Source organism: Amaranthus tricolor, chromosome 7, assembly GCF_026212465.1.
Source record: "Amaranthus tricolor cultivar Red isolate AtriRed21 chromosome 7, ASM2621246v1, whole genome shotgun sequence".
NCBI classification, from domain to species: Eukaryota; Viridiplantae; Streptophyta; class Magnoliopsida; order Caryophyllales; family Amaranthaceae; genus Amaranthus; species Amaranthus tricolor.
Window position 1 is genome coordinate 18,491,940 of NC_080053.1, and position 22,657 is coordinate 18,514,596.

At 34.6% G+C, this 22,657-nt stretch overlaps 3 protein-coding genes across 4 annotated transcripts; 2 read left to right on the top strand and 1 right to left on the bottom strand.

Moving 5' to 3' along the window:
- Window positions 1–1,227: 1,227 nt before the first annotated feature.
- Window positions 1,228–5,309, bottom strand: LOC130817902 (protein ANTAGONIST OF LIKE HETEROCHROMATIN PROTEIN 1-like). Of its 2 annotated transcripts, XM_057683867.1 has the most exons (4): window positions 5,009–5,309; window positions 3,704–4,228; window positions 3,397–3,622; window positions 2,687–3,319 (listed from the first exon to the last, which is right to left on the bottom strand). In XM_057683867.1, the coding sequence occupies exons 2-4, from the start codon at window positions 4,223–4,225 to the stop codon at window positions 2,817–2,819; spliced, it is 1,251 nt and encodes a 416-aa protein (XP_057539850.1). In that variant the 5' UTR covers window positions 4,226–4,228; window positions 5,009–5,309; the 3' UTR covers window positions 2,687–2,816. The 2 variants fall into 2 exon arrangements, with proteins under 2 accessions (XP_057539851.1, XP_057539850.1); XM_057683868.1 differs by lacking the exons at window positions 2,687–3,319; window positions 3,397–3,622; window positions 3,704–4,228 and adding exons at window positions 1,228–2,193; window positions 2,297–2,647.
- A 211-nt stretch (window positions 5,310–5,520) lies between these two features.
- Window positions 5,521–9,906, top strand: LOC130817903 (receptor-like protein kinase). Its single transcript, XM_057683869.1, has 2 exons — window positions 5,521–8,812; window positions 9,440–9,906. Exons 1-2 carry the CDS (start codon window positions 5,845–5,847, stop codon window positions 9,778–9,780), a joined length of 3,309 nt encoding a protein of 1,102 aa, XP_057539852.1. The 5' UTR covers window positions 5,521–5,844; the 3' UTR covers window positions 9,781–9,906.
- Window positions 9,907–14,632: 4,726 nt separating this feature from the next.
- LOC130817905 (putative metallophosphoesterase At3g03305) lies at window positions 14,633–20,400 on the top strand. Its single transcript, XM_057683870.1, has 4 exons — window positions 14,633–15,137; window positions 17,478–17,719; window positions 18,098–19,642; window positions 19,748–20,400. Exons 1-4 carry the CDS (start codon window positions 14,885–14,887, stop codon window positions 19,862–19,864), a joined length of 2,157 nt encoding a protein of 718 aa, XP_057539853.1. The 5' UTR covers window positions 14,633–14,884; the 3' UTR covers window positions 19,865–20,400.
- The last annotated feature ends 2,257 nt before the right edge of the window (window positions 20,401–22,657 follow it).

Sequence of the window (22,657 nt, forward strand, 5' to 3'; positions counted from 1 at the left end):
TCTGGCCTGAAGTTTAGTAATAGTAAAGGATTTGAGTGAACTATATTCTTACTTTTACTATAATTTTAAGAACTTTAAGCGACTTAGATTCTTAAAAGCTTTTATTTTTTTCATACTCTTTTGACTACACCAAGCTTTGGAATATTGAAATATCTAACATTATGATGATAGTACAAAGAATGGAGAGGTTCTCTTTTGTGGATGTATTTTGTTCTAGCATATAAGTTCTTCTAAGAACTTTAAAAGTATGGTATTCCTTCCATTTCTTTTTGTTATTACCATTTACTTTTAGCATAGTTTTCAATGTAAATTTTAAACTTTAATATCTCTAAATACACATAATAAAAAATTATAAAAAATATATGATAAAAAAATATACATTAAGACGAATCTAACGAGATTTTACATGGATATATTTTATTTTTTAAATATGTGTTAAAAACATTAATTAAATTTCTCTTTCCTTAAGGTCGAATATTCCAAACGGGAAGAACATTGGAAAACAAAGAGAGTACTTTGTTCTAGCATAGGTCATACGACAATAAATCTCATTAATTCATGAACTTATTCTCTCTTTTCATCTTAATCATGTTTTTATACCATATAATTGTACATTATCTTATTTTTCAACTACAAATTAATTTTTACACTCGTGCATTTTGAAGAGAATTGAGGAAGTAACTAGTAGAGCTTGATCTCGCTTCTATATTATTCTAATTTTCCCAACTAGTCTTAAGTGGGACAGTTAAAAAACCAAAGAAGAGGAATACAAGTCAAGCGCACCATTTGTCCATTCAAACCTTTTTCACTCCTTTTAAAACTTTCAAATTTTACCTCAAACAACTACATAAAAAAATAGTCTTACTTTGAGTCTAGTCATTTTACACCGAAATATGATCCAAAAGACTTGCGTTCTTTCTTAGCACAATTTCTTTGCTATATACACCAAAGCATCAAAGGGCTGAACGCTAAATACTTAAATCGATGGATGAAGCTCCAAAAATTTGAAAAAATAAGAACTTCAACACACAATACGGTAACTTAAACAAAATATTGAATAACATTTTTTCTCATAGGATGTACATTATTATTTTTCTGTCACTTTAAAATTGTAATTAATTGTGATATTTTTTCTCATAAAATATCATTATTAATAAATCTCAAAAAAACAAAGAGATTACGTGATTACTCGGGTAGAATTAGAAAACAATGGAATAATTAAGGGGCCGTTTGGTTCGCACAAGGGAATCGGAATGGAATCAGGAAAGGGAATGAAGGAGAAAGAAATGGATTCCCCTAATTTAGCCTAGTTGTTTGGTTGTGTTCAGGAAACGGAATGAACTGCTGAATGATTCCCTTTGTGACTGTTTGGTTCAAGCTAAGGAATCAAAATTTGATTTTTTAAATTCTTTTATATTTTCTCCAAAAATAAGTAGTTGTTATATGATAAACTTGAAAAAATTATTTTTTGAAAAAACATAACTCTAAATAATAACAACGTAGCTCGATTAATTACATATAATGACTTGTTTGTAGATCAAAATACATACGAAAAGTGTTCTAGTCCTTTTCAAAATCATTCATGGAACCACAACATTAGATCTAAGCATTACTATTTCCTCCAAGAAGACTCTTAACATAATCACTTTTCAAAGCGTCGGGACACTTTGAAAATATGAGGAGCTTGTTTGGTTGTGAGGTTAGAATGTTAGCCACTTCAAAAACTTGGTTAGGAGTTACACCTTCTAAATTAAAAGATAGTAGTTCCTCTAACACTTTCTCAGTCTGTTCAACTACTTTTTGCTCACGATCATCAGTGCGGGCCATCACATTTGCCATAGTTGAAAGATGAACATTCATGTCTTTCATGAATGCTTGTAAGCTAGCCAACTCATTAGAACTACCTTCACCAGCATTTCCTCTCTTACTTCTTTTATTAGAAGTTTTTTCAGTTTTCATTTTTTTAGCAGGAGGAGAAGTAACAGTTTGAGTGGCATTACCACTAGCATCAATTCCCTCATCATCACTTGAATCAAGTGTAACTTGTGGAGGGGCAACGTTTTGCAAATTCTGTATTGCTTCAACATAATCTTCAGCTGGTTTTCCGGTAGCGTAATCCTTGCCGTAAACATTCATTAGTTCATGAAAGTGCGGAAATGAAACTCCAAACAGGTTTTTGCAATTCGGATGATTCTGAACCAAACATTCAAATGTACAACATCATCAAAAAATCTCAAACATAATTGAACCATACTGTTCAAAGTAAACAATGTCAAATGTACAAAGGTTGGCATACCTTGCAATACTCGTCATAAACAGCCCGATCTACAGAAATCATTTTTTTTTCATCATCCCAGACGAATCCACTTGTATTTAACATTTGAGAAATAGCCCTAAACTTGGCTACAAGTGTCTTAAGTCGAGAATCAATGTGTGGCAGAGCCTTCAAACCACAACCAGGAAGAGCCTTACCTATGAGCTCCTCTAAGCGAACCATGTAGCCGCTTCTAAATCCATTTTCACACCTCCAGTGAGGATCAACAGCTAACTCTGACAAGGCTTCCACAAGAGCCTTATCTTCTTGGGCAGTCCAAAATCGTTTGTTTTTTCCCCTTCCACCTCCACTAGCACTACTTTCATCCATCCTCTATAACATTCAATACAAATAAACAAAATTGAACTATACTGATCATAGTAAACAAAATTGCATGTATATAAAAATGGAATGAACCAACAAATATTCAATACAAGAAATAAACATACAAGTCTGAAAATCAAATACAAGAAATGGAGGTTTTAAATAAAAATGAATAACATCACAAAGTAAGTCTGCGTTGTCTAGCCCTCCAATCATTGAACATATGTTGGGCCATTGTATTTCGGAAATTCGTCCATGGATCGGTTACAGCAATGGAGGTTATGTACTCCACATCATCTTCCTCATTAACATCACCATCATTATCATCACCATCATTATCATCACTATCATTTTCCTCAAACAAGTCCTCATCATCAAATTCTGCAAGCATGTATCTCTTTACCAAATTATGTAATAAAGCACAAGCAAGTACAATTCGACCATGTGTTTGTAAACTAAACCAAGAAGGACTTCTAAGAATCCCCCATCTTCCCTTGAGTAATCCAAAGCATCTCTCAATCACATTTCTAGCTTTTGCATGCCTTAAGTTGAAATATTCTTCGGCGGTTTGGGGTTGTCGGGGGCCATTATTCCATTCTCTAAGATGATAAAGATGCCCTCTATAGGGTGCAAGGAATCCTTCTCCATTAGTATATCCTCCATCACATAGATAATAACAACCTTGACAAATTAAAAAAAAAATATTACTCTCTTACTAAGTTAATCTCAAATAAAATCTAGTACGTCAATCAAATTACCTTTTGGAACTTTCAACCCATTAGGCCTAGAAATAGCATCTCGAAGAATCCGACCATCGTGTGCCGACCCCTCCCAACCAGGTAAGACATATATAAATTCCATCTCGGGTGAACATACTCCTAATACATTCATAGCAAGGGTACCTTTTCTAGTCCGATATTTGGATCGCTCATCACAAGGAACATTCACTAGAATCATTGTACCATCAAGGGCACCTAATGAATTCTACAAAACAAACAATATCACTTTACAATATGTAATAGTATCTCCATTTTATCTCAAATTAAAGTGTTGGTTTTTATTTACCTTGAAATATTTCCATCTTTCATCGTTGCAATCCTCTTGTATTGGTGTTGGTTTCTTAAGAAGAATATCATGTAACTTTAAGATTGCTAACAAACAAGCATGAAATTGTCTACTAATAGTTTCACCACTTCTATAAAAATGTGCACCCATCATTCTATTTTTCTTATGGTGAGCTAATGTGTATAAGAAACCCGCAACCATCTCTTCCAAACATGTGTTTCTTGTTTCATTTAATCCACCAATATCTCTAACCATCTCTAAAAGAACACCAAATGTGTATCGATTTATACGAAGATAGTTCCTACACAAAGTGTCACTTTCTCTAATCATTCTATTCAAGTTGTGCAATCTCATTTTTCTCCTAGTTTTTTTATCAAGCTTAACATAATGGGAATCGTATATAGTTTTTCTCATCGAGTACAACATCAAATGTAGCAACACAACACAATTAATCATAGTAATTATGAACCGAATACAATCCCAATTTCTCTTCCTTTTCAAAGAAGTACCAATGCTAGCCATTTTCTGTACAAATGAACATCAATAAGAACATCAAAGAATTACCAAGCACCTTGTTTCCATGTATTCTTGAAAACCAAACAAACAAACAAACAATGATACATAATCAAGTTTCTAAAATCCCAATTTTTAATCATACTAAAACAACATCAATAATCCCAATTTCTAAAATCCCAAGTTTCTAAAACAACATCAATTTGGATATCAACAATCAACAAGATTCAACAATCAACAGCAACACGATATAGTTAATGATACAGCAACAAGATTCATCAATTTAATCATACACCAATACTGCTTCAACAATCAACACCATACAAGATTCAAACATCAATTTAAATGGGAAATCAACAAGCATCAACAAGCATCAACACAGTGAACTCAAATTTGGTTTCAACAGCAACAAGATTCAAGCAACTGAAAACGAAGATTCAACTTTTAATGGAACAATACTGTTAATGAAAACGAAGATTCAAGCAACAAGATTCAAGCAACTGAAAACGAAGATTCAACTGTTAATGGAACAACACTGTTAATGAAAACGAAGAATCAAGCAACAAGATTCAAGCAACAGCATCAATAGCTAAATCTAAAACGAACGATTTCAACAGCATCAACAACATCAATGGAACTCAAATGGGAAAACGAACGAAGGAGCAGAAAACGAAATCTAAAACCTAAAATTGGAGATTCCGTTAATGGAGAAAGAAGAAAAAGCAACAAAAAAGCAAACGAAAACAGCAGCAGAAATCTAAAAAAGGAGAAAGAAGAAAAAGGAAGACTCACCTGTTAATGGAGATTCCGTTAATGGAGGCGCAGCAGCAGCAGCAAGGAGGCGCGAGGAGGGAGGCGCGAGGAAGGAGGCAGCAGCAGCAGTAGGGAGGCGAGGAAGGAAGCAGGAGCTGAATGGGGAAGGGAATGGAATGGGAAAGTGGAGGGGGAGGTGGGGAATGGGGATTACGTGATTTAGGTTAACCAAAACCTAAAATTGGGTAAACGGAATGATTCAAAATGCGAACCAAACAACATCAAAGGGAATGGGGTATTTTCATTCCCTTTCCCTTTCCTTAATACCCCCAACCAAACGCCCCCTAAAAGTATGAAAGTGACCAAACCAATGATGCAAGTAAACTTAGCTTTCAATTCAAAAAATGATGAAACCCTACTAGATCATATTCATAGCCCACAAGTTCACATCTTTGACATAGTCCATAGTATGTGGGTCACTTGGATGGGACCCACCATCACCATCTATTTATTCCCGAATTCATAAGGGTCACGAGGTTATACCACTTGGATGGGACCCACCATTCCCAAATTCCACCAGTAGCATGACCCATATACTATGTCCTAATCACATTACCTACTCTTCCAACTCTACTAAAATTACAAACAAATGCATAAAAACATATGAAGCTCATTATGAAAATGCTGAAATTTAACTATCATATGAAAACAAATTTCCCAACAAGAACAAAAAACAGATAAAGAATGTTTTTTTCTTTCTTTCATGTTGTAAGAAGTTGGATTCAACTTTCATGCTTCAAGAATATATCCAATTTCAGGTAAATTTCCATCCTTTATCTTCCTTTTTCTCTGCAAATTCTACATATTAAGCTTCCATGGAAAACAATAAAAACTCCACCATTTTGTTGTTTTTCTGGGTTACCTCTGTTCTGTTTAGTGTTTCATCTTCATTGAATTCAGATGGGGAAGCTTTAATTTCACTTTTGAGTAGATGGGTAGTTCCAAAATCTATGGAACATAGTTGGGATTCTTCTGAACTTACCCCATGTTCTTGGAAAGGTATTGAATGTGACAAAACCCAGAATGTGGTTTCTCTTAACTTGTCCAATCTAGGGATTTCTGGTCTTTTGGGACCTGAAATTGGGCAATTAGGCCATTTACAAACCCTTGATCTTCGTTCAAACGCAATATCTGGTTCCATCCCTATTGAAATTTCCAAGTGTAGTCTTCTACAGGTGATGGACCTATCAGTAAACAATCTCACAGGTAATATCCCTAAAAATATAGGAAACTTGCAAAATCTGCAGCAAATTAGCCTGTTTGAGAATTCACTTATAGGCAAGATTCCTGTTTCTTTGTTTCAAATCCCACAAATTCAGACTGTTTTCTTTAGCGATAACCAGCTTAGTGGGCCCATCCCTTCAAATCTAGGGAATGCATCTGAACTTGTGTATTTTTGGGTTAACAGCAACCACCTAACTCAAGCTATACCACCTTCCATTGGGAATTGTTCTGCACTCCAAGAATTGTATCTAAACGACAACCGTTTTACTGGTGTGTTGCCTTCGAGTCTGATCAATCTGGAAAATCTGACTGATCTTGATGTGAGCACAAACAGGCTAGAGGGTAATATCCCATCATTCGGTTCTCGTAGCTGCAGGAATTTGGATAGATTAGACTTGTCAGAAAACCATTTTAGTGGGGTAATCCCACAATCCCTGAGCAATTGTCGCGGTTTGTCAGTCTTCTCGGTTGTGGCTAACTATCTAACAGGGACAATTCCGACTTTCTTTGAATCATTCACCGAACTAACAACTCTTTACCTATCGGAGAACTCGTTCACAGGGACGATACCCCCTGAGCTTGGAAATTGCAAGTCTTTGACCAAGTTGCAGTTGAATGACAATAAACTCGAGGGTGAAATCCCAAGCGAACTTGTAAGGTTAACAAACTTACAAGTCCTTCGCTTACATAATAATAGCCTGACAGGCGAGGTTCCACTAGGAATATGGAAGATACCGAGCCTCGAGCTGCTTTTAATTTATAATAACAACTTGTCAGGGGAACTGCCTGTTGAATTAGCTGATCTCAAACACCTCAAGAATCTTACTTTAGCCGATAACCAGTTCTCTGGAACGATACCATTTCACTTGGGGATTAATAGTAGTTTGGTAGTGATCGATTTCACGAAAAATAAGTTTACCGGAGAAATTCCGCCCAATCTTTGCTTCAATAAACAACTTCAAGTACTAGACATGGGTGGCAATATGCTCAGTGGAAGCATACCGCCTGAGCTTGGAAGTTGCTCTAGTTTGATAAGGTTGAGATTTGAACGAAATAATCTCACCGGGGTGATTCCAGAGTTTATGGAACACCATAGCCTCTCTTTCATTGACTTGAGTGGAAATCGGATTCTTGGGAATGTGCCTTTAAGCCTTGGTAATTGTCATAATCTTTCATGGATCAACTTCACCGCCAACGAACTTTCAGGCTCGCTACCTCCAGAGCTCGGAAAGTTGACTCAACTTGGTTCGGTTTTTATGTCTCGCAATAGATTGGATGGCATTTTGCCGCCTGATATAGGCAACTGGCGTAATTTGCTTAAGTTGGACCTTTCTTTCAATCTTTTCAACGGATCCATACCCACAAGTCTTAGAAGTTTGACATCGTTATCGTTTTTAGATTTGAGTGAAAACCGCTTCACTGGAGAAATTCCGTCATATTTGTCTGAGCTTCAGATGCTCCAAGAGCTTCATCTTGGAGGAAATATACTAGAAGGATCGATTCCATCCTCAATCACAGCATCAGAGAATTTGATCCTCTCTGCCTTGAATCTTAGTGGCAATCGTTTGACAGCGCACTTGCCCCCTGATCTCCGTAATTTGGGCAGTCTACGATGGATTGATGTATCTCACAACCATCTAACAGGGTCATTAGAATCGCTTGCAAATATGTCGGGTTTAGACACCATCAACATCTCGTATAATCTTTTCTCAGGTCCAATTCCTCCATCGTTGTTGAAGTTCTTCGACAAATCACCCTCATCATTTCTTGGGAATCCTGAGCTATGTTTAGACTGCTCTAACTCTGGCACTGCTTGTATGCAAAACGAACATCTCAAACTTTGTAGTACTAAGCCGATGAATCACAAAGGACTGCGCAAAGTTTACATTGCAATGATCATCCTTGGATCATCAATCTTCCCGTTGCTCGCTGCACTTGTTCTGATCTGTTTATTTTGTAAACAGAGAAGAAAATATATTGAAGATGCAAGCAACGAGAGTTCTTATACATTCAACAAAATCATGGAATCTACCGGACATCTTGATGATCACCACATCATTGGAAGAGGAGCCCACGGAACTGTCTACAAGGCGGTGTTAGGCCCAGACGAAGTTTATGCTGTCAAGAAGCTTTCTTTTAGTGAAGAAAGAAGTGCAAGCATGAGCATGGCACGAGAAATCGAGACACTAGGACAGATCAGGCATAGGAATTTAGTGAAATTGAAGAATTTCTGGTTGACAAGAAATTATGGCCTAATACTGTATGAATACATGGAAAATGGTAGCCTTAGTGATGTACTTCATCGGACAAGCCCTTTATCGGTAATAAGATGGGATGTTCGCTACAAGATAGCTCTCGGAACAGCCCATGGATTAGCCTACCTTCACTTTGATTGTGATCCTCCTATTCTACACCGCGACATTAAACCTGAGAACATACTCCTCGACTGTGAAATGGAGCCTCACATTTCTGATTTTGGCATCGCAAAACTTCTCGATCAACCTTCCATATCAACGCATTCAATTGCTGTTCCTGGGACTATAGGCTACATTTCACCAGGTATATATTATATTTTTTTTGGAAATTCCACGTGGTAACCTTGAGATATTGGGTTTTCTATATGGTAACCAAAGCTTTTTTAAAATCTACGCGGTAACTATGAGGTTTATCAAATTTTTTCTCCGTGACTTTTTTTGTATAGAATACGTTTGAAAACATTAATTACAAAGCTTAAAACTTGCTGTACACCTATTTATTCGTTTCACCAGATCATATTGCATCAGTTTCATAATTTGATAGTAGAAGAGAATAGAAAAAAATTAGGTATGAATATGGGGGAATAAATATGATTTAGAGAAAAGATGATAGAGTTAGCGTTTATATTGTGGGGGAAATTTATTAAACTGATGCAATTTGATCTGGTGAAACGAATGAATGGGCGTACAACAAGGTTTAAGCTTTGTAATTAACGTTTTCTGTCTAAAAAGGTCACGGAAAAAAATTTTGGTTAACCTCAGGATTACCGCGTAGATTTTTAAAAAGCTTTGGTTACGACATGGAAAACCCAATACCTCAGTGTTACCGCGTAGAATTTTCTTTTTTTCCCGGTAATTAGGCCTATATGTGTATGGTTTTATGATCAAAATCAAAAGTTAGAGGACTCATTTCGATAATTTCATGGGACAGAAAATGCGTATGCAACAACGTGGAGTAAGGAGTCGGATGTGTACAGCTATGGGGTGGTTTTGCTCGAACTATTAACGAGGAAGCGAGCAGTGGATGCATCGTTTCCTGAGGGGATCGACTTAGTTGGATGGGTGAGGTCAGTATGGAGCTGTTCGGAGCAGATTGATAAGGTGATTGATCCCTCACTTCTAGATGAGTTTCAAGATTCAAAAGTCATGGAGCAAGTTTATGATGTATTGTTCATAGCATTGAAATGCACTGAAAAGGAATCAAGAAAAAGGCCTACTATGAGAGATGTTGTTAAGCTGTTAGAAGATGCAAATCTTGTTGTAAGAACATAAAAAGAGTCCTCGAAGTCTTGGCTACAAGACCTTGTGTTTTCTTAACGTCTGTAGTGTATATATATATATAGAGGGGCAGAGCAAAGGTTTTAAATGTCCTATTTAATTTTACGATTTCTTTTAAAATAGGGCTTTTTATCGTATGAAAAGATAAAATTTTTTCCACTAAAAAAAATTCAAAACAAAATAAATTGTACTATTATATTCTACAATTACTATAAATAAATATAAAAAATTACAAAAAAAATCACTTAAAAAGTGTTGCTCAAAATCGAATCTGAATAGTACCATTTAGTATTGAGATCTCTTATTTTTGGGAGTTTTAGATGGTGGGGTACCCAAAATATGCTATAAACCATTCAACCTGTGGATTGTCAACTGTTAAATATAGATGAGTGAACAATTAAACCTTGCATAATTAGAAGAAACCATTAGATGATTTAATATCCCATGTAATCCCCTTAATACATCATATTTTCGTCCAATTTATTTACATGAAAGGTATAACAAAAGGAGATGTGAGCATAAGTTGCACCAACTAGTTTGTATGATACAGTGAACCGGTTTTTTCAATAGTAGCACAAGAAATGAGATAAAAGAGACAGACATTTTTTGTCTTTTATGTGGTTATACTTGTAAGGCTTTACTTCACATTCAAGAATTTGTGCTATACTTGTTATGTATTGGATTCAAAAGTGTTTATTTAGATTATAAGGTTAATTTCGAGTCGATTTAAAATTAATTTTTTTGTCCAAATTAATTTTTTTACATAATTTATAATTTTAAATTTATTTTTATAAAATCGTATAAATATTAAATTGTCCTTCTATTGGATTCATTTCTAAGTGCTATTAAAATAATACTCCTCCTCCTCAAAGAAAATATCTCATTTGATATTTGCAAGGACCACAATAAAAAAAAGTGTCTACATCTATTGACTAGGAGAAGGCAAAATGTCTTTGGAATTTACATAAATATTTACCAAATCAGAATTAAAATGAGTCTACATCTTAAAATTAGAAAGAGACCACCACAAAATTGGTTCTCTATGTACAAATTCAGGAGGAGATTACCACAAAAAAAGTGCCTATATGTATAATATTCATTACTTAAAATAAAAATAAAAATAAAATAAAAATAAGACAATTGAGATAACCTAACTAAAAATCAAAAAGGACATTTGCTCGAATTGGGGGAGACGGGTAGTAAACATATCTCAAAGATATTATTTTATTGTTATATATATTGTAAATATTTTATTCCAGCTATCTTTTATCATTGTATAATACTCCCTACGAAGAGTTAAAAAAGTGAAATCCTAAGGGTAGGAAAAAGAGTGATATTATGGATTTTTTAATATAAAAGAGAAAAATTAATATAGGTATAATTGAAAATAGGATAAAGTTACTAAAAGTATAAAAGTCAAAAATCCATACCAAAAATAAAAATAATGGGACAATTAGAAATAATGGGACAATTAAGTTGACTTGACCATAAAAGAAAATGAGACACGTAAACTGAAGCTGAATAGGAGGGATTTTTTATTTCTAATAGATAGAATGCAAAGTAACATTTACAACAAAGAATATTATTCTGCCTCCAGTTCATAACTATTGTCCAATTTGTTTGAGCACGAATATTAAAGATTGGGACGGACCACCTAAAATGATGGGTCACATGTGCAATTAACAGGAATTAATTAAAGTAATTAAAATTTAATCATTTTTTTAATTTCTAAATGAACCCAAAAGGAGAACATCAGTTTAGAAGGAAAATCAAACAAAACAAAATTTCAAAAAAACTAACAAAAACAACCCAAACTAAGAATTACATGTACAATTCCATATCTTTAACAACAAACTAAGAACAAAATCAAATCTTTAATAACAACCCAAACTATGAACGACAAACCCAAACTATGAACGACAAACCCAAACTAAGAACAAAATCAGATCTTTAACAACCCAAAGTAAGAAAAATGAAAAACGACTAAATTATAAACCTAAAAATGAAAATTTCAGAATAAATTCAGATTTGGAAGACGAAGGAGAGGAAGAGCATTTTTATGGCTTTATATGATAATCACGAAAAAATAGGGTTTTTATCTGATAATCGCAATTCCTTACCCAAAAAGTAGATCTAGGATCAAAAACATGAAGATGAAGATGTAAAATTAAGGCTTTTATTCGATCTAGAAGACGAAGGAAGGGAAGAACATGAAGATGAAGATGACGAGCTTCGGTGAGGATGAAGAACAGGAGCAAGACGAAGAAGAAGAAGATGAAGAATGACGAAAAAGATGAAGACTGATGAAAAATGGGACATGAAGATGAAGATGAAGATGAAGATGAAGGTGAAGAAGGCAGACACATAAGATGAGAAGTGAGGGAGTTTGGATTTTTAGATGAATCTAGAAGAATCTAGAAGAATCTAGAAGGTGAGAGATTATAATAAAGGAGGGAGTAGTAAATTAGGTGGGTATTAGGGGATTTAATTATAAAGTTTTAATTATTAGTTAAGAGGGTTAATAAAATTAAATGAGGGCATTTTTTTAATTGAAAGGGTAAAATGGTAATAAAATCATGACTAAAAATAAAAATGGGACATTTAAGATGAACTTAGCTAATAAGAAAATAGGACAATTATTGTAAATTAGAGAGAGTATTACTTTTATAGTGTCGAAAACATAAGTTTATTTTTCCTAAAATCCTAACTTTCTACCTCTCTTCCACCATTTTCTTTCTCTCCCATAGTGGTACCTCTCCATTACCACTACTAACTAGTGGCGAATCTAGGAAAAAAAATTAATTTTTATTTTTATTTTATATAAAACGTATATGGGTTTGAACTATGATCGTTTATATGAAAGTCAATACATTAACGAACTCTTTTAGGGAATATATATATGTATTACTTGATTTTATTTTGAACTTAAGAGATGCCAATTGATCTCAATGACCTACATATTACATCTGTCCATACTACTAACAAAGACATTAAGACACATATTAGTTGCATTAGTCTTTCTACCATACTTATTGCCATGGGTAATATTTTACATATTTATATTCATTTGTTTCTTTGTTTATTATTATTATGAAATTACTTTAATACCCTCATGACCTAACTACCCTGTTGACCTAATCTTGACTTGTTATCAAGAGGCTTAAATAAACTTATCATCCCATGCTTTCCCTCCAAGTAACTTAACTTGTAACCCTAAAAACTAGTCAACCCACTACTCTCCACTACTTTACGGTTTACATAATGTCCATGTTCTCATATTGAATTACAAAATTAACCCTACATTAATTACTATAAATACTCCCTACATAATTCATTTACCATAAGTTTTCATATGATATATCATTACTCTGCCAAAATACATAGTCATCCTACTTTCAATCGGAATACTTAGCCAAAATCTCACATAGTTAATTGGAACTCATCCTACAATACGATCATCTTGCATTCATTATCATACATTCTTTGAAATCTGTTTCCCGATCTAACTTGAGCATCAGAGGGGTTTTCCGAGAAACAACCCTCGGGCAAGGCTAATGTTGTATTGTAGGAATTGAAGCAACTTTCGTGGTAGGAGATCATAAGACACTTCCAGCTAATAAACAATTGTCCCGGATAACACTTCATCTTCAGGTACTTTTAGTGTCTTTTGCACTTTCGTGTTTTATTATCGAAACATTTAAGCGCCGTCTGTGGGGACATTATTATAAATACTTAACTTGAACAAAAATCCATGGATCTCAAGAAGAATCCTACTCATAGCGCAACTGTGCATTGTACAGATACAAATTCTTCCACGGGTCAAGGAAACAATCAAGCTGTGACCCGCCAGGATTTGGACATACTTGCACAAAACCTTACCACTGTCTTCTCGGCACAAATCCGCGCCATTTGCAACACTATAATGCTGCACTTCAGCAGCAAGTGTTGGCTGACATGGCAAATAAGATTAAAAGGCTTCAAGTTGGATTGGAGTCTAGTTAAGATGTCTTTACCCACCATAAATTCAATAATGGCGAAACTAAAATCTCCCATTCCGGCAAAAGGAACAAGAGGAGAAGAGAGAGATCTCAACTCCAACAAAGTTATTGACCATATTTGACCATATTTAATATTTTAGTAATTAATAATACAACTAATTACCAATTGAATTATGGTAGGTAATTAGTCGGAAATATGAACCGCCTTTTTTGAGAAGATCAAGTCAAAATTCAAGTTTGACTTTTTTGACTCCTTTCCTACTGTTTTTGGTCAGAAATCAATCAGGATATTAAACTATAATTTAAATGACTGATTTTTGGAAAATCAGTTAAAATTTGGGTTTTCAAAATTTCCGACTATTTTCCTACCTATTGGTGGTCGAAAAATAGTGACTGAAATTGTGATAGTTGGAATTTCGACCAACTTCCTACCAGCTCTGAGTTAGTCGGAATTCCAACTAAAATGCCAACTGATTGTGATTTTTTGCCTACTAACTCAACACCGACCGACTAATCTCAGACTGTTTTGGTCAGTTTATGTTGGTGCGTTTTTTTGTAGTGTAGTTTCGGATCGAGTCTTGTCGTGCCTGGCTCGGGTACAACCCAACAGGTCAAAGATATTATTATTTTTTTTCAAAAAACTATATGTATAATAACTATTTATTTTTTAAAAAATATTTTCTAATAAAAAAGACCAATATAATCATTAAAAAATGATGACGTGTAATCGTAAATGATGACATAAAATTGAAAATAGATCAAAATAGTGAGTTTCGGACTTAAGTCGATTTTGACACAATTTTTTCAATATTTCGATTGAATTAATTTCAGATTAGATATTAAATTTTTTGATTATATTCCACTAATTTCAATGGGGTTTCAGATTTATTTCCGAATTAGAAATCTGTACCATTTTTCGCAATTGTGATCCCTATACTCAAGTCTCAACGAACACGAGAAAAACAACCAAATAGGCTTGCTTAGAAGACAGGCGACAGGAAGTTAGAAATACCCACCGAGCCACCAACGATGGTTGACTTGACAATATAGGAAATTAGGAAGGCATCAAGTTAGCATCCTTGGCTCATAGAGGGACAAAAATGGCAGCAATCACCCTCAAATTCCTCATATTCATTTTAATGGCGGTAATTATTTCTGGGCAGCCCGACCCGACCTTAAGCCGAGTTATAGAAGTCAAAGGCGGCCCTGACTCAGTAGTTTGGGTGGTTCAACTCTCTGATCTTCACTTCAGTGTTCATCATCCCGATAGAGCTCTTGATTTCAAGACTTTTGTGGGTCCTTATCTTTCCATCATTAACCCTTCCCTTATTCTCATTACTGGTGATCTTACAGGTTTCTCTTTTCTATTTTTTATATACAATTTCATTATTTATGCATTTTATTTACTGTTTTTTGTGAATTTAGGTGATTTTAGAGGCGGGTTTGGTTTGATTAATGGAAATGTTGATTTTGTTGTAAATGTGTTACTTTATTTATTAAATAAACAGTAGAATAAAGTTACAAGTTTGTAAAAGGAAAAAAATCACATATGACAATCAAGAATCATGCTTATGTACACCATCGATAATTCCGAGAAACCGATCTTCAAACCCGAACAAAGTAACAAGAAGATTTTGTTTGAAATTGATATTAATTCTAGGCGAGATGCTCTTTCCTAAAACTTTCCTCCCTACTACGGTGCTTGGGAATAAACTGGAAAATATGTTCTGAGATACAAAGAATTACACTAAATTCCTAGCACACGGAATCTAGAACGATGTAAGGAAAACTTAAATGGAAGAAGATACGGAAAATTACAATCGAGGATTGCAAGTTCTCTATGTAAAGTGCTTGAGAAGAAAAGAAATTAGAAATTGCATGTAGAAAATAACCACACAAGCCTTCTATATTTTTAGAATAGCTTACACTTTTTCACGAAGCAACATATTACTCCATGAAACACAAGATTGGTTCACGAACTAATGACGTCTTTCAATCAATCTATCCCAATATATCCGGTTAATATATAACCATATTTAACCGTTGGTAGTTACATTAAACTAGCAAACGAATAAACTAACGTTTCAAAGAAGAATCCGCAAAACAGCGCAAAACGCGCGGGCCGCGACCTACTGTTTCTACAAAACAGTAGCTTTTCCTTTCTTTCTCGCGAGCTGCGAGTTGTTTCACGATCCGTGAACACTACTTTTTGCTAAAAACATAAACTTTGCAACCTTGGAATATTCTCAAATTAATTTATTTAATTTAATTTTCGATGACCATTATACGCTCTAAATGACAACAAATTTTTGGGAGGTAGGTGTTCACTTTATTCTAGAATTTAAGTACTTTTTGTTTGTTTTGTTATTTGGATAAAATTAGTTGATTTTATAGGTCGGTTGTGGTTTAGTTATGGAAAAAGTTTGTTTTTGGGAGGTGGGTGTTTGATTCATTCAAGAGATTAAGTATTGTATATTGGTTTGGTTTGGCAGAAGTTTCCTTATTGTGTGTTTATAAGTGATTTTAAAGAGGAATGCTAGGTCAATAAGATCTATCTAAGAATATAAATGTGATAGGCGGAGTTTTAAGATCATATGTTTCATGTGTAAATTCCACCATAGAAATGGTTTGAACCGGTGCAGTTTGAGATCCTTAGAACCTTCAAATGTCGTCCCTCTAATATTGATTTATTGGTTCACAAGTACCAAACAGATCACCACATATACTATAATGTTATAAGAAATTTTTTATTTTTATTTTTGATGGTATTGTAATGTGTATTCAATAATGCACATAGATGTTTAGTGCAATGTGTACCAAACAATTCTTTAGAACGTCAAATATCCTGTCTTTACACTATGTTTGGATAGCAAATTAGGAAAGAAAAAGGAAGGGAAGAGTAAGGGAAAGAAGGTGAGGGGTAAGGAGGGAAAGTGCATCTTGTTTGTTTCGAAGGGAAGGGAAGGGAAAAGGAAGGAAAATGAGTGTTTTCCTCCAAATTTTTCCACCTTTGGAGAGATTGTTTTCTTAACAAAACTTGTCTATGCTTTCCATTTTCCATCCTTGCAAATTTCTTCTCTCCCTTTTTGTTATCGAAATAAGATATTCAGATATTCTCCTTCCTTCCAAATCCCTGCCATTCCTTTCCTTCTATTTCTCTCTATCCAAACATAGTGTTATTCTCAAATCGTTTTCGAAAGTATGTAAAGAATTGCGTGTTTAGACTTCAGATTGTTAAATATACATATAATTTGTTAGCCATGTTATTATTAGTAAGATAGATTAGCTTGTGGTTGCAGACTCCGGTGTATATAGTGCAAAATATTTTCAGCATTTTCGTATCACAACTGTATTGTAAAGCTTCTTTGAGCTTCCCTCCATCAATATATAAACCGATACAACTCTGAAATCCATTATTACTACTGTGACCGAAACCATATTTTTGTGCTATGAATGAATTACGTTTTATTTGGCAATTGGAGATGGGAGCTTGCTTAGTATAATAAGCTAGCTAGTTGTTCTTGATCTGGATGTGGAACGAGAAGTGGATAGTTACGTATTGGTGAATATTAGGTTTTTTGTCTGTGTTCTTTTACTTGGTGTATTATTTTTGACTATCATTTCTTTGGCTAGCAAGAATACTTATTGGGTACCCTTATGCTTTCTAAATGTTTTTGTTTCAATTGTAACTAGATGGGAAGAGCAAAGATCTATTAACTATGAAACAAAATGAGCAAGAGTGGGTGGAATACCGGGATGTGATGGAAGATGTAATCAAGAAGAGTGGGCTTGACAAGAGCATCTTCTATGATCTTAGAGGCAATCACGATAATTTTGGAGTGCCATCCGTTGGTGGCACCTTCGATTTTTTTTCCAACTACAGTCTGAATACCCTTGCAGGAAGAAATGGCCATGTAAATAGTGTCACACTTCAGGTAATTTCTTGCTATCACTTTCAAGAAATATCATGTTTCATACTCTACAAGTGTAGATGAAGATAAGAAGATAGTTGATCTGATCTGGTCTGATATGATCTGATTTCAATTAGAATAAGTAATAAGTTTAAAAAATAGGTTGAAGAGAACTTGCCCTTAGTAGATGAATGGCTTAAGGACCATAGCTGCAAGAAATATCAGTATCTTACGGCTCATTGAAGTTGATGACAAAGTGCCAACAACACTACTTCACATTGTTTTAGTTATGACAATCTTGCTTGATGTAGTTTCCACTTAGTGGCATTGGTGTATTGCATTGTTATTGTTGCTTGCTTGTTGTAGTTGCTTTATATAATTATTGTGTGTCGTATCATGCAGACTGGAATTAGAAGGCATCTATTTGTTGGGATCGATACCACCATGGCTGTTGGCCTTAGAGGTCCAACCAATCTATTTGGGCATCCAACTGATCAACTATTAGCTGATTTGGAATCTGAACTATCAAAATGGGATGCTGAGCCAAAGAACAAAGTGACGAAGATCTCATTCGGGCATTTTCCTCTTTCATTCTCAGCGGCCTCCGAAACTGGAAGGACCCTGAAAGATGTTTATCTCAAGCATTCGGTTTATGCTTACCTATGTGGACATCTCCACTCAAGGTTTGGGAAGAACTTGAAACGGCACCACCGATCAGGCAACGAATTCATGCAGCTAAATATGCAACGATCCTCTGAGAATGTTTCGAATGGGTTATCCCAAATTCAGGAATTCTGGGAGTGGGAGATGGGTGACTGGAGGAAGAATAGATTTATGCGCATTTTGGCTGTCGATAGAGGTCATGCTTCTTTTGTCGACATAAACTTGAAGTCGGATGCTAAGAAAACTATCATCTTACCCACTTTTCCACTTGACTCGCGCTTTATTTTAACTTCATCTGAACTCAACGAATTTAAGCATCAATTGATGGACCCCTCACACTATATGACAATAAGAGCCTTGGTCTTCTCGTCGTCTCCAATCATCTCAGTCGTGGCTCGAGTGTATGACTCTCACCTCGGAAGACTTGTTCTGGTTTTGGAGCAACCCATGACAATGATCAAGGATGACTCCTCAAGAGGAGCTTTGTACGCTACAGCTTGGAATTTCAAAGCATTTGTGGACCCATCTCCAGATAGATACTGGCTGCAGATAGAAGCAATCGACAGGGAAGGCAGATCAAACTTAGCCGAGTTAAGACCATTTTCAGTAAATGGTATTCCTAGCTCTCCGTCTTGGACATGGAAAGAGTTTATGGTCATGGGTTGCCAATGGGCTGCTTTGTATTTCCCAATACTCTGTTTTATTCTTGGGTCCTTCCTGTTTATTCTTCTTCTACCTCTCGCTCTACGAATGTTTTCTAAGAAACACTTCACATTGCAGAATTTCAATACCGATAGAAGTTTTATAAGTGGTTTTGGATGGGTCTTGACGGAATTTTACAAGCTCCGTTCAGTGTGGTTTGGTTTTCTAGGCTACTCGCTATACCTTGTTCTATTCCCTTGGTTTTCTGGTGAAATATTTACTGCTGGTGGTGAAAGGGGGTATATGACATACCGGGGCTGGGTAGTGAAACAACCTGAGACGGGCAGGAAATTGGAATTCCTCGGATTTCCTGATATAATGGTAATAGTTATTCCTCATCTGGTATTCGTCGTTTTCCCTTCTCTTTTGGTTGCTATTGGATTCGCTGCAGAAAGTGAGAAGTATCGAATACACTTTTTAGCACTTGCAAGGAAAAAGGAGGATGATCTTCATAAGGAGACTCCGATATCTAGACAGAATAACCGTCAAATTCATAAATCGTCGAAGTTTCTTATAGGTACACGATGGATCAGAAAACTTCTTTTGGTATTTTGTCTACTGATCTTATACAAGCATTTTAAGGTAACCTTAGTTTCATCAAATAAAATCTCTCTTAAATCTCGGTTAAAATGTATTATCCGATTTCTTTTCTTTTTTCTAAAACTTGTTTCTGCGATTTGTGTGCAGAATTGCAGAACGCTGGTGAAAGCTTATGAGATGAATCCGGTGTTACATTGCCCGGTTTACACTTTCTCGATTCCTCTGTTACTCGCATTTGCTGCCTGTAAAACCTGCAGATGTTAGCAGTATTAGCTTGCCACACCGAAATCACCTTTTTTATCACATTTTGGAAAAAATGGCTGACAGGAAGTTTTTACATTATCTGGCACAACACAGTCTTGTGATGCAAATCATGGGTACTGGCCTGGAGGCGCTTGATCGTATATGATTGTTCATTGAAGAAGTATTCTGACTAGAATTACTCATCGGAAAGTTGGTTCAAATGCTGCTATAAAAACCGATGAAACTGTCTGGTATTTGGATGCCCAAATTTCCTGGAACATTCATGGAGTTATTGTACTGCTTTTACTGAAGCAGTGAGGGAGCTTGATAGTGAATATAAGAAAATGTCATTGAATTTCCTTAAAGGAGATTCCACATTGTACTAGTAACTTGTAACTTATTGCTATGTGTTAATTTGATGTAATAGTATTTATTTGATACTCTCACCGTTTCCTTTTGTTTGTCTATTTTAGAATTTTTCACTTAGGAGAGATACATTTAATTAAGGTTTTTAAGGGATATATTAATGATAAAATACATTCATATTTGCTTTGAAAGATTCTTGATGCAAAGTTTTCATAATACAATTTTTAAAAATTTTTTATGATGCTTTTTTAAGATATTGAGACTTAAATTTACTTTTAAAACGTACAAAAAATAATGTGGACAAACACAAAGAAAAGGATGAAATACTATAAATATAGTTGGATTTAATTTTTGGGAAAATAAAGGGAATCATTATCATCATCATCCTACCTAGTATATCCCACTCATAGCAAAACTAAAGCCAGGGTCCGGGGAGGGAAAGACGGCGGCAACTCATTCCCATAAAGGAGAGCGCGGCCAAAAGAGTCCCCCGACTCGAGGAAGATAAAGAGACGTGATTACACGTGAAAGATAACTTAAAGGCCTATAAAAATAAAAGTAGAACCACTACAAAAGAAAACAAAAAACTAATAGAAAGGAAACGATAAAAGAAAAAGGTTAAGGACACTAAAAGGTAAACTAAGAGGATAACAGTAATCTAAGAAATGGATATGACGTTTCCAACTGCTCCTATCCCTAGTTAGGTCCGCAGAGAGGCGTAACTCATGCAAGTCAATTCTTATTTGCTCATTTCAAGTTCTCCTAGGTCTTCCTCGACTCCTCTTACCCTCTACTATAATGCTTCCTACCCTCCTCACAGGGGCGTCGAAAATCTTTCTCTGCACATGACAAAACCACCTTAATCTATTTTCGCGCATTTTTCCAGATGTAGGGGATACTCCTAGTTTGTCCTTAAACTCTTGGTTTCTAATTCGATTCATTAATGTGTGCCCACACATCCACCTCAGTTTGTAAATCATAGGAAATCATGGAATTAAATTTCTTACTATATATAAGTCAGTTTGTAATAAACTTTTTAATGTTTTTTTTTTCCAAAAATTACCTTAAAATTGTGAACGATTACCATTTAACATGATTAATTATGCCTTTCCCATTTATTAATTTCCAGTACTAAAGTTTGGTAGTTATTTAAAAAAATCATTCATTAAAAACAATCTTGAAGTTAAATTATTTTCAAAATTATAGCAGCAAAATTTAATATTTATGAATTACAATCATTATAAATTAAAAAGTCTAAGAATTTTAAGTTTGTAACGAAACCACCAAATTTAAATTATCATATTTTTATATTAGCTATCAAATTAATTATGCCCTTTAACCTCACTTAAATCGCTTTGACTATTCACTCAACTTTCTCTTGCTTCATTTTAATGAATAAGTTTTCCCTCTCCTACATTTTTGTGCAATTTAAGTTTTATGCAATTCAAGTACATTTTTCCTACTCCTCCAGCGCCCTTGAATTAACTTTTATCAGACTTGAACATCAATGGGCATCCTCACACTTAGGTGTCTTTTGGTATGAAGATTGAAAATGTAATAAAAACGAAATAAATAAAGAGCAAGGGAAATGGTAAGTGTTTTTGTTATGGGTTGTTTGGTATAATAACCAATAATTTTTTATTTGAAATTAATTTAAACAAAAAGAGAAGTTTAAGATCAATACAAAATATTAAAAGATAAAAATAGAATGTTGAAGACAAAGAGTGTAAGAAAAAATCAAGAAACAAAAACAAAACGGATTGGAATCTGTTGCCACAGTTTACTAAGTCGTAACAAAGATTTGTTACCTCATAAAAACGGAAATCGGAAATGGTTACCAAAAACTTATACTCCCTCCTATTCATCTTAGGAGTCCCATTTGACTTTTCACGGATTTTAAGGTGAGTTAAAAGTAGGACCCTAAGGGTAGAAAAGAGAGTGGTATTATGGGTTTTTAATGTAAGGGAGGAAAATTAATATGGATAATAGAGGGTATAATTGAAAATAGGATAAAGCTACTAAGGGCATAAAAGTCAAAAACCCATACCAAAAGTAGAAATGAGACAATTAAGGTGACTTGACCATAAAAAAAAATGGAACACATAAGCTGAATAGGATGGAGTAACAAATATATAGTAAGGGAAAATGCATTATTGTTTCCCTTACAAAGCCTTTAAAAAACTATACCAAACAGGGCATTACACTCGAGGTCAGGTTTTCATATCAGCGTAAATATTGAACTCTTTCTTCTTTTTGACCTGGGAAAAGGCCGCAATAGAATAAAATTGTATTTTATATATTCGAACAAAAATTCTTTTATCTTGTATACTATCATGTATATATGTATATATCTTTTTCGTTACATGAGAATAGGTACACATGAAAATATAAAATATGTGAAAAACAAACATTTCCTTTCAAAGACAATTAGAATGGTACCTTTAACCT